The 12,654-nt window shown below is 39.5% G+C and overlaps 1 protein-coding gene across 1 annotated transcript in view; it reads left to right on the top strand.

Annotated features, from left to right (window-relative positions):
* FAT4 (FAT atypical cadherin 4) overlaps nt 1-9,198 on the top strand; it is a 233,962-nt gene extending 224,764 nt beyond the window's left edge. The window contains exon 17 of the mRNA XM_030564254.1: nt 5,872-9,198. Within this exon, the coding sequence (XP_030420114.1) occupies nt 5,872-7,748 (1,877 nt within the window). The 3' untranslated portion in view covers nt 7,749-9,198. The remainder of the gene's footprint in view (nt 1-5,871) is intronic.
* The last annotated feature ends 3,456 nt before the right edge of the window (nt 9,199-12,654 follow it).

Genomic DNA, 12,654 nt, shown 5'->3' with positions numbered 1-12,654 from the left:
AGTTAAAACCTCAATATAAGACTCTGAAAACAGAGCTAGTCAACTTTTTAGCTGATATTCTGCTCATGATAAGAAAAGATAGACATGATTTTTAACTGCAGACAGTGAGGTATGTTAGGCAGAGCAGACATATGTTTAAAAATCAGTCTTCATATTGAAAACCTGACTAACTCAAAGGATTATCACCAGATAAAGTAATTTGACTGTTGAAAGTTAACACTTCACATTTTTGACAATATCCAATGTAAACAATGACTTCCACTCATGGTGAGTTGATGCAAGATGTGATGTGAAATTGCTTGCATGCCATATCTGACCCCATCCTTTTTTACATATATATTTTATGTCATTTACATATATAGTCTATGCATTAAAAACTAGAGACATTTGTTCCAAAGAAGGAATAAAATAAAATGAGGACAGTAACTCGTAACACATTGACTGATGGAGAAATAAACAAATTATGAGAGTCTGGCTTGCATTAGGAATGCACAGTCCAAAATCTTTTTCATATTTTTTTAATATCGGATTACACTGTGTATGACTTACCAAAGATTTACAAAGGGGAGATATAAAACTGTGTGTGAACTCAGATGTTTGAAAATATCTGAAGTACTAGGAGAGGCAGACAAAAACATACATGGGGGCAGTCCAATATTATAAATCCAATATTATAAATCCAATAATGCACTCAAACCCAAGTATACCTGACAAAATCACAATTGCTGTAGATCATATGTCTAGTAGAAAGAGACCACCAGGAATGAAGCAAGCAAATCTTCCATTTTACCTGGTTTCTAACTTGAACCTAAATCCTCATTTTCCTCTTTATTCAGAAATATAAAAATAGGTGAAAATGAATATTAGAGCAATGATCAAAGAAAACAAAGCTCTTTCACAAAAGAAGCCTATCACTATATGGCATAGGAAGAGTATGTGTGTAAAACTTGGCAGTGTCCTTAATACAATAGAGACAATACAATAGGGACTCACATCTCTGATCACAACATATTTGACATTGAAAACAGCTACTCTCTTATTTCTGACATCAGAGTGTGTTCAGTCTTTAAAATAGTGTCCTTTGAAATTTAAAGTCAGTCCTGCCATCCAGTCCTGCCATCCAGATATAAATCTGCTATTTTATAGCAGAGTCAGTATTTATACCATTTATCTCTATGCTAGGCATCTTTAAAGTATCCTCCACAATTTATAGAGATGTTAGTATAAATACTTGCAATCTGTCACCTCCATCCATAATATTTACACTTGTTGAAACTTTCTCAGACATCAGTAATGAATGAAATGTTTACTTCTCTTTTATTGTTTGTAATTTAAAACTGCTATATTTTATTGTTCAATTGGCGCACACATTTTTTTAACTTCTTTCTCAAGCATTTTTATTATGTTCTATAAAATGCAGTTAGTTTTGACTAGCTTCCTGCAAACAAGCCATCACAACAATGGATTCTAGTGACAATCAAGGAGAAAGAGAAGGTTTTAAAGTGAGATACAAAGTTTTGCTGTGCATCAGGCTATGGCTACACTATGCAGCTTTTAGTGACACAGCTGTGCTGCTACAGCCGTGTTGCTAAAAGCTGCGCAGCATAGCTACTATTTGTTGGCAGGAAAGAGCTCTCCTGACGACAAAAAACTTCCACCCTCCATGAGCAGCAGCAGCTTTGTCAGCAGGAGAGTGCTCCTGCCGACAATGCGCTGTTCACGCCGGTGCCTTTCATTGGTAAAACTTTAGTTGTATGGGGGAGTGTTTTTTAACACCTCCGAATGACAAAAGTTTTGCCGATGAAGTGCCAGTGTAGACATACCCTCAGTGACTTAGAGTTGAGGAGAGAGTTCCAGATAGATACTAGTGAAAGAAGTATCCTCCCATCAATCTCTAACCACTGAAAGCTTCAGGGACGAGACTGAGAGAAAGCCAATACTGGAGTTGTAGAATAAGTGTATAGCTGGATATTCAGAGCCAGATTTTCAGATTTGTGCATGCACATAATCTCTGTGTATTAAAACAACTGTGTGTGCATTCACAGTAATTGGGAGTGTAAATTATGGATTAGGTTGTCTCAAATAGCCACAGCATGGAGTAAAGGTCAGTGCAAAGCTTCACTGCTGCAAGGATCTGCTGGAAAGGACTGTGTCTCAGGGAAGCACAATTCCTCCCTGAACTCCTGTGTGCACAGAAGAAGAGTTCCACTTGCTCCCCACTACTCTGCTTTTGGGGGGATTTCCTCCCTTGAAGACACAACAACCAGGGATAATTTAGCCCTGCCTGCTTTCACAATTCTGAAAACCTGGGTCACAGTTAAGAGATGGTGTTAGACCCAAACCATGTTCAATTCAGAGACATGAAGCCATGAACATACTGCTTCCTAAAGCAATAGAGGTGAGGACTCTGGCTATAGCACAGTGGAACATTTACAGTCTAAAGAGTGGGACATTAGAAAAACTACAGAAAAATGAATTTCATTAGACAAGCCAAGAATTTGTTAAGCCATGAATAAGGACTTCAGCAAAGCCAGGGTCAAGGTAAGGGTGATAGGCAGATTTAGAGATAGGGAAAAGTTAGAGGGAAAAGAAGTTTGAGATCATGGATGACATGAAGATGTGTGGCTTTAGGAATAACCTCTGTTATAAATTAAGGCTGTAGAGTGAACACATGTTGAAATTTCTTTGGGGGATTTTAAATACTGATTGTCTGAACTATTCTCGTATATATTTTTTACCAGGGAGTGAATTTATAAATTTGATTTCAGTTCAGTATTTTAGCATATATGCATTCCTGGCAAGATTATGGATGGTTTCCATGTAAAGTCATTGGACATAGGAGCCCCAATCACACAACCACCTCTTTAACAAACGGGGTCTGTAATCTGATAATGGATTTGGTGAACATAGAAGTTATATGTGTAGAAAATGTATGCTTCCCCAAAATTCAGCCACCTATTTATTACTCAGTACTGTAGCATAATAACTCTGTTTCCATGGAAAGCAAAATTAGAATGAAGATCTGAAAATATAGCCTTAAAACAGCATCATGATGGGTCACACTACAGTTTGAAGACTCAGGCTACAGTCACAAAAATATTCATTTGTACTTCAAAGCTCACATCTAATCTTGTCACTAGATGACAGAAATGTGTATGTTTGCAAATGCCTTTTTTTAATCTGAAGCTTTTTCTTTCTCTTGATGTGAGCTTTGTTTCCAAGCTAAAAAGTTTGCGGCAGATGATTCCCAGGCCAAAAATGGGTCTTGGGCTATACAATGTATGTTTATTTTACATTTAAAAATGCTTAAAAACTGAATTCAAATATTCAAATGTGGCTGCCTCCACCTCCTATTTAGGCACTTAGATAAAACTGGCCTGATTTTTCAGACATACTGAAGTCACTGGGGACTGTGGGATGATCAGTGTTTTTCTGTGCTTCTGGGGAAAAAAGGCCATTTATTTCAGCATGAGATGCCTACACTTGGGATGGAGGTTTGAAAATTTTGACCTAAGCATGTTTTTGTTAATCTAGGGTTCTGAACTTCATTAACAAAACCTCAAGCTCTCTTAAACACCTTATTTACCAGATTTAAAAAAAACCTTTTGCAAGATGGTTTGAAATCATTTATAAAGTCTCTGTTCAAAGAGAATAATGTTCAGATAAATTATTTAACTGCTTGCTTGTCGTTATCTTCCATCCCTTTCTGCACACAGCATGCGAAAAATATTTATTTTTAAAAAATACCATGAACAGTGTCTAGTAAATGTTATGCTAGAAGTTCTTTAGAATGATCCTTCTTTATTTAACCTTGCTGTTGCTCCTTATCACTTTCTCAAAGCAGGCTTCCATGCTTGCTCCATTTGCAGTGATAGTGAGATTTTATCAAAAAGTTTATGAGCAAATGACTCATTAAATACTGCAGGCAAATAACTACCCAAAGAAAGTAAGTTCTTAACATTTGAGGCTAAACCTGAGAAGGCATTGGACCCAATTCTTATGTCAATTACACTGATGCAAAGCTGCAGTAACTCCAGTGAATTCAGTGGATTACTCCAGACTTGTAGGTTTCAGAGTAGCAGCCCTGTTAATCTGTATCTGCAAAAAGAACAGGAGTACTTGTGGCACCTTAGAGATTAACAAATTTATTTGAGCATAAGCGTTCGTGGGCTACAGCCCTCTTCTTCGGTTGCATAGAATGGAACATATATTGAGGAGATATATATACACATACAGAGAGCGTGAAAAGGTGGGAGTTGTCTTAAGGTTAAGGTTTTATTAATCAAACTGTCTGTACTGAGCTATCTTGATTATCACTTCAAAAGTTTTTTTCTCTTACTTGATTGGCCTCTGAGAGTTGGTAAGACAACTCTCACCTTTTCATGCTCTCTGTACGTGTATCTCCTCAATATATGTGCATCCGATGAAGTGGGCTGTAGCCCACGAAAGCTTATGCTCAACTAAATTTGTTAGTCTCTAAGGTACCACAAGTACTCCTGTTCTTTTTTCCAGATTTATATTAGATCATAGCTACACTTGCAGATGTAGAGGGCTATGAGTTAAACCCGCCTTTGGAGAGCGCAGTGGGGAAAGCGCTGCAGTCTGTCCACGCTGACAGCTGCTTGCACACTGGCGTGTCCACATTTCCAGCACTTGCAGCGGCTACACCTCATCCACACTGACACCTGGGCATTGTAGCCAAAGCGCAGCAAACGTTATTCCTCTCGCCGAGGTAGAGTACCAGCAGCTCTGTAGCCGTGGAGTCAGAACGCTCTATGTGCCTTGCTAGTGTGGACGGGGAATGAGCTAGTGCACCTCGGGCTGCTTTAATGTGCCTTAACTTGCAAGTGTAGCCAAGCCCTTAGTGTAACTCCCCATCCACACTGGCAAGACACATAAAGCGCTCTGACTCCGCGGCTACACAGCTGCTGGTACTCCACCTTGGCAGTGGAATAATGTTTGCTGTGCCTCTGCTGGAGCACCAGTGTGGACAAGGTGTATTTCTGACAGCCAGCATGCTTTCTGCTCCGAGACAAAGCAAACATTACTGTGGAATGCTGTGTGAGGGAGAGAAAGGTGGTGGTGGGGGTCTGTTGCTGTCTGAACTTACAAGACAGCATGCTGACATGCTCTCATCCCCCAAAAAACACACTCTCTGTCCTCCCGCATACACACAACATATTCTCTGTCACATTCCACCCCACACCCCATTTGAAAAGCACGTTGCAGCCACTTGCATGCTGGGATAACTACCACAATGCACCACTTTCTGTGGCCATTGTAAGAGCTGCTAAAGTGGCCACACCAGTGCAGTTGCACCTGTAAGTGTGGACATATTGTAGCACTTTCTACAAAGGCTGGTTTAACTCAAAGCGCTCTACATCTGCAAGTGTAGCCATGCCCTGGGATAATTATCTGTTCACTTAAATGAAACACAAAATATTTTTAAAGCTGAAATTATTGGGACACATTATGCCCTCGGTCACACTCCTGTGATGCCACTGAAATCAGTGAGGTTTCATGAGTGTAACTGAGAGCATAACTTGGCCTACTAATTTACAGTTGCAGGAGACGCTGCATTGTGATTAAAGCTACTTCAGTAAATAAAGGTTATTGTATTCTTGGGTTACCCAAAACGATGCTTTTAATGTTGGTCCTTTACAAAACTACAGGAACAGTTGCATTGTAAGGGTTGAGTGTGCACTGCATTATTAATAATTTAGATCTTTCTTTGCACTTTTCTACAAATCACCTTGCATATTGTGACTATTCTGCGAGATTCCTTTTTGACACTGAACATTGGTATTTTGTTTTGACTGTGTAGACACTCCATCTTGAGGTGCCAGAGTGACTGTTGTTCTTTCTCCTTAGGTTTTGATGGCTGTTTTGCCTATGTGAAGTACCGTGGAGAAAACCTGCCTTTCAGTGGAAAGCACAGCATTGCTACCATATCCAAAACGGACCCCTTTGTGAAGATTGGCTGCCGAGGTCCCAACATTTGTGCCAGCAATCCCTGCTGGGGTGAATTAATGTGCATTAACCAATGGTATGCATATAAATGTGTCCCTCCAGGAGCCTGTGCCTCCAACCCTTGCCAGAACGGTGGCAGCTGTGAACCTGGTGCGCATTCTGGATTTACCTGCAGCTGTCCTGAATCATACACGGGAAGAACATGTGAGAAGGTAGTGGCTTGTCTTGGTATCCTGTGTGCCCAGGGACATGTGTGCAAGGGTGGAATCAATGGAGGACACATATGCGTCCCTCACCCTCACCAAGCCGAGCTCTCTCTGCCACTCTGGGCTGTTCCTGCTATTGTTGGCAGTTGTGCTACAGTTCTTGCCCTGCTTGTCCTTAGCCTGATCCTCTGTAATCAGTGCAGGGGAAAGAAGACAAAAGTGCCAACGGAGGAGAGGAAAACAAAGGAAAAGAAGAAAAAAGGGAGTGAGAATGTTGCATTTGATGATCCTGACAACATTCCGCCCTATGGTGATGACATGACTGTCAGGAAGCAGCCAGAAGGTAACCCTAAACCTGATATAATTGAAAGAGAAAACCCTTACCTCATCTATGATGAGACAGACATACCCCATAATACAGAAACTATACCCAGTGCCCCTCTGGCTTCCCCTGAACCTGAGATAGAGCACTATGACATTGAAAATGCAAGCAGCATTGCTCCTTCAGACGCAGACATCATTCAGCACTACAAGCAGTTTCGGAGTCACACGCCCAAGTTCTCTATCCAGAGACATAGCCCACTAGGTTTTGCCAGGCAGTCCCCAATGCCACTGGGAGCAAGCAGCTTGACTTATCAACCTTCATACAGTCAGGGACTAAGGACAACTTCCTTGAGCCACTCTGCATGCCCTACTCCCAACCCTTTGTCTCGTCACAGCCCCGCTCCATTCTCCAAGTCATCAGCTTTCTACAGAAACAGCCCAGCAAGGGAACTCCATCTGTCAATAAGAGAAGGAAGTCCTTTGGAGATGCACAATGATGTCTGCCAGCCTGGCATTTTTAACTATGCCACTAGACTAGGGAGAAGAAGTAAGAGTCCCCAAACCATGGCAACTCATGGTTCCAGACCAGGAAGTCGCCTAAAGCAACCAATAGGACAGATTCCTCTGGAGACTGCTCCTCCTGTAGGACTCTCTATTGAAGAGGTGGAGAGACTTAACACTCCTCGCCCTAGAAATCCAAGCATCTGTAGTGCTGATCACGGAAGGTCTTCTTCAGAGGAGGACTGCAGAAGGCCACTGTCAAGAACAAGGAATCCAGCTGATGGTATTCCAGCTCCAGAATCATCATCAGATAGTGACTCCCATGAGTCTTTCACTTGCTCAGAAATGGAGTATGATAGAGACAAGCCTATGGTGTACACATCCAGAATGCCCAAATTATCTCAAGTCAATGAGTCAGATGCAGATGATGAAGACAATTATGGTGCTAGGCTGAAGCCTAGGAGGTACCCTGGCCGGAGAGCTGAGGCTGGGCCTGTGGGTGCACAAGCAACAACATCTAATATTGCTGAGAACACATTGCCTATAAAGCTTGGACAGCAAACTGGAAATTTCAACTGGGACAACCTTTTGAACTGGGGTCCAGGCTTTGGACATTATGTAGATGTTTTTAAAGATTTAGCATCACTCCCAGAAAAAGTAGCAGCAGCAGCAAACACAAATGAAGAAAGCAAAGGTGGTACAACAAAGCCCGTTTCCAAAGATGGGGAAGCAGAACAATATGTATAGACCTCATATACTGGCATTGTCAAAATGCAAAGTCATGGAACAGTGAAACCATTGTATGGTTGTAGATAAGTGAAAGTCAGCATTTTAAGCCCAGGCCGGTGTGGTTGGAGGAGACTTTTAAAAATAATAACCATTATGCTGCTGAAAAAAACTTAAAACATTTTTAATTTAATTATGCTTGGGTGAATTTATTTCTCCTGCATGCATTGTATTTTAAAAACAAGACTTTCAGCATGCAGCATTTGAAAAGGGTTTCCTATTTACCATTGTTTGGTTTGTGATTTTTAAATTAATGCTTTAATCTGAAAATAAGATCAGATATTTTTATTGTGGGAGTGTGTGTATTGTCTACAACTTAATAACTTCTTTTGCAATGCAAGAGTCTTGAGGATTTTATTTCCCTTGAGAGACACATAGAAGAAGGAGGGTGAATGAAGGAATTACACTATTAGAGTCTCTCAGAAAATGTACTTACCATATCCTGCAATTCCTCTGTGTGTAAACTTTAATTAAGGAAGACGTAAATTTGAGTAATTGCTGGCAAAAGTGCCGTAAGTTTTATCCATACAAGAGGTGCTAGAAGTGGCTCAACCTGTCCAGCACTTTAGGATCTTTTTTCATTGACAAAGTTGTGTGAGAGCTTCTGAATCACTATGAAATATTTTTGGATGCTTATCCCCTGCCTCTGCACTCCTCCCAGTGCTTTCCCCTGGCATGAAATTATTGGAAGTTGTCCAATCAAACAGATAGTATAGTCTGCAGAGGCAGCATGTTCTAATGGATTGCAACCAGACTAGATACTAAGAGCTCCTGCATTCTAATCTCAGCTCAGCCATGGGTCAAATCATTCAGTCTCTCAAAGTTTCAGCTGCCCCGTCTGTACAAGGGGGCATGATGATGATAATACTTGCCTGCCTCACAGTGGTATTGTGAGGATTCATTAGCTAACATCTGTAAAGTGCTTAGATGTCATAAAGCACTATAATCGGTGTTTAATTATTATTGAAGCACTGTCTAGCCCATGTGACCTTGGAGGGGCATTTTCTGCCTTACATTATTTTCTGAGACAGAAACTTTTGAAGAATTATTTATTGTATAAAAATTACTGCACTCTAGCATGGTGGAGCTGATATGAGAGAAAACTCCTGGTAGACTGACTTACAACAGCTTATTGTTTGTTCCGAATCCCCTAAAATTTGTAGGCTAAATAGAAATTCACAAAACCCTTCATGTGTTCCTGCAGACCTGAAGATCCTATTGTACTGTGTAAAATACTTTTTCTTTTTTTTACCTAAACTGTGTTTTTGATATCAATATTTTCCTATGCTGAATAGTTTTCTTACTTTCAGGGAAGGTAAGAAAAATACTTTTTTTTACATTTGTTACTTATGTAACATCCATATTTTTCACCTTTTGATAAATTTGTAACATACTGTATGCTTTCTACTTGTAAATGCCAATAATAGAATTAAAATATTTATTTAAAAAGTATAGTGCATATCATTGAAAATACTTCTTATTTGTTACTCTCTTTCTGTTTTCATCGCTTGATATTCTTTTTACGAGTTCCTCCATGGCATATGGTCTTTAAGAATAGTATTGTTGGCCTCGAACATATGCACAGAGCCCTGTCATGGTGAATGACATGTTAATTCATCTCCACTAAGTATTGAGCTGTTCCTTTTATTCTGCAGTTTTCATATCTGTGGTGTAATGTCAACCAGGCACAGAACCTAAATAATGGGTTAAACTGGCTTTCTATAGGACTGGCGGCGAGCACAATGAAAGATGTCTCACGCATTTATTGTATAGAACAATATAGTAAGCACAAGACCTATGCACCACCTTAAGTCCCGCTTAAGTTTTGTGCTGTGTCTTTTGCAATGGGGTGCATTGCAATCAATGTGAGAGTGATTTGCCTTACATGCCGTTATCTCCTTCTGGCATTATAGGAGTGCTATTAATATTTTCAGAAAGGGGAGTCATTCATTTTTTCTAGGGAGATGGAAAGCATGAAGGGTGATATCCTTAAGGCTGAGAGAGAGGTTCAAAAGAATCCTCTCTCCTTGAATAAAAACATCTGCTTTCCACCACATATGCATTTAGACAGATTTCTATTAATAATTTAATGTCCATTTTACATGGTGGTATACTACTTTGAGGTATATAGGTAATAAATAGTTATACATCTTTATACACACTCATCCATGATTTCCATCTTCATTCAAGTCCCAACCTTTCTGAAGTGTCGGCAATAGGAGTGTAAGAGAAAGAAGAATCTTTGAAAAAGTGTTTTTACTGTGCAGGTTTTATGTTTATAAATGAGTAAATCAGACTTTTGAAACTACTTATGTTTAAGTTGGTGAAGGAGAATATAAGCCGTGGAAAACTTAAGGCTCTTAATGTGAAAGATGAGGTTGGAGTGAATGATTTGTCAGGATGGACTAGTTATCTCTTTCTTTTCTCTGGAGAACTTAAGCAAATGATAAATAGTTACATACAAAGAATAACAGCTAAAGTTTTCATATGCATTACTATATTTGTTTTAGATTTATTGGCCATCTTGTGTCTGATCTGACAAAGGAGACTTAACACACTCTTTTGGCTAAATATGCTGCTGTTTTCAAGTTGTCACCCAACAATCAGAGCACTCAGCAGAAGATAACAGGCCAGAACAGTACACATTTGTATGTAAGTAGTTACATCTGAAATAACAGGAGATCCACAAATGATTTCTAAGTCTGAAAACTTTCTGTAATTAAACATCTGTCAAAAAGCTGCATGCTTGGTTTGAGTATTATCCTCTAATACTGACTATACCAGATGCAAGCAGTGATTTTAACAGCACATGAAAGCTTCAGTGAACAAAATCTTTTGAAATTAACACTAAACATATTGAGACCTGCATTGTACCAGTTAAAAACTCTGAGATTATCAGTTTATTTTGTTACAGGGAAATAATATACAATGTGGGTTTACTCTACATTGATGGCATTCCTTTAATGTGGCCTCAGTCTACACATTTGGAGTGCATTAATCTAAGCTCTTTTTTGATATTGTCTGTGATCAACCAAAAATATATTTCATTGTTTACTGATTTCTTTGTGATTCCCTGTTTCTGATCCTCAGATAAAAGCAAGTAGATGTTTATGATGCCTCATCCCTCAATAAAATTTCATTCACGTAACCAGATATTCTCCCCAAGTCCTAGAGTACACTCAGATCCTCTGATTGAGGAGATGGGAGCCTCAAACATATACACACACATATGCTGCTGAATATTAAAAATAACCTGCACAAGAATAGTTTTTTCTGTATGCTCATGTCCACCAGTCTAAACTGATAAGGTGCAACTCCTTCTGTAGATTTGATTTAACAGACTGTAGCCAGTCACTTCAGACTGGTGGGGTCAAGATGCAAAAAACACCTTTTAAGGTAAAATTCTGCTTTTTCATGACGTTCACAAATATCCTCAACTCTGAGACAATCACTCTATTTTATTATATGGGTAGAAAATCCATATTCGGCTATATTATGCTACTGATTTATGAGCAGAATTGAACTGATATTACTGGAGAGTTTTGCATAGAAATCTGTAGCATATTGTAGGCAAGTCATAGATAATTGAATGGAAACAAAATAATCTCCATCATTGTCCATTCCCCTTCACATCTTAAAAATCCAAAGCCATGATTCTTTAAGCACTTATGTTTATCAATAACTTTACATGCAGGAGCAATTCCATTGAAATCAATGAGATTAAACCATATGTAAAGTTATGCACTTGCTTATATGCTTGCAGGGTTTGGGGCCTGATTACGCCCTATTGATGTCAGTGGACACTGCATGCATGTAACTCAGGGTAAATTTGGGCTCCAAATATTCCAGTTAAGAATTTTTTTGATCAAAAGGAGCTCTTTCCTCAGATGTATTGCTGTAACTCATCTTCTAAATGACTGAAAATAAAATGTTAAAAATCCTTTTCAAATCATCCATATTCAAAATGACTGTCACATTAAAATAAGTGATAGTGTAAAGGACTGGTTTTATATATGTATATTTTTTCATCTAATTGATGGGATGTCACACCTCACATTGTTGTAATACTGTTATCTATATTATCCCACCATACATTTCTTAGAATAAAAATTCTGACAGTGAAAAGGCCTTAATATATAATTCCAGGATAAGCCTTAGGATTCTATACAAAATCAACAGGGATGAGAAAAGCATCACCCAACTTTCCAACACAAAGCAAAATGGAAACATATGTATGTTAGTAGTGCTTACTCCCTAGTTATTTTCATTGAGGTTTCAGGGCTTCCTTATCTGTTTCTTTGGCAAGGCTGGCTCTACTGTTTTTGCTGCCCCAAGCAGCGTGCTGAATTGCCGCTGCGGAAGGCGGGGGCAGTCCATGTGCCCTTAGGGCGGCTTGCATGTTATTGTGGCAGCTGAAGACAGAAACTGCACCGCCGTGGACAGCTGAACATAGAAGCTGCTGCGGAAACGCACCACCCTAATGGCACATGAACTGCCCCCATCATCCGGCAGCAATTCTCGCACTGCTTGGGGACAAAAACACAAGGACTGCCACTCCTTGCAGATTTCCGCTCCAGACACCGCATGGGATGCTGGTGCCTGGAGCTGGCCCTGTTCTTTGGTGTTTTCTTCTTTTCCTAGATGCTCATAAAGGAAACTCAATGAAGGAAAAATGCTGCCCTTGCTGTTCATTCTATACTTGTGCTGTGTATGTGCTTTCCCTTTTCCCCGAGAGCCCTAGGTAATGCAATACATTCAGCAGACTAGATTGTGATTTAGACTATATGCTTGCACAGGAGAGCAATGGGGAGTTTAAAATTATCTTTAATTTTATTAATATTTTTAAATGTTAAAAATCAAAATGAAA

Source organism: Gopherus evgoodei, chromosome 5, assembly GCF_007399415.2.
Source record: "Gopherus evgoodei ecotype Sinaloan lineage chromosome 5, rGopEvg1_v1.p, whole genome shotgun sequence".
Taxonomy (NCBI): domain Eukaryota; kingdom Metazoa; phylum Chordata; order Testudines; family Testudinidae; genus Gopherus; species Gopherus evgoodei.
Note: the sequence above shows the minus strand (reverse complement) of the source record. Positions and strands in the feature narration are given on the sequence as shown.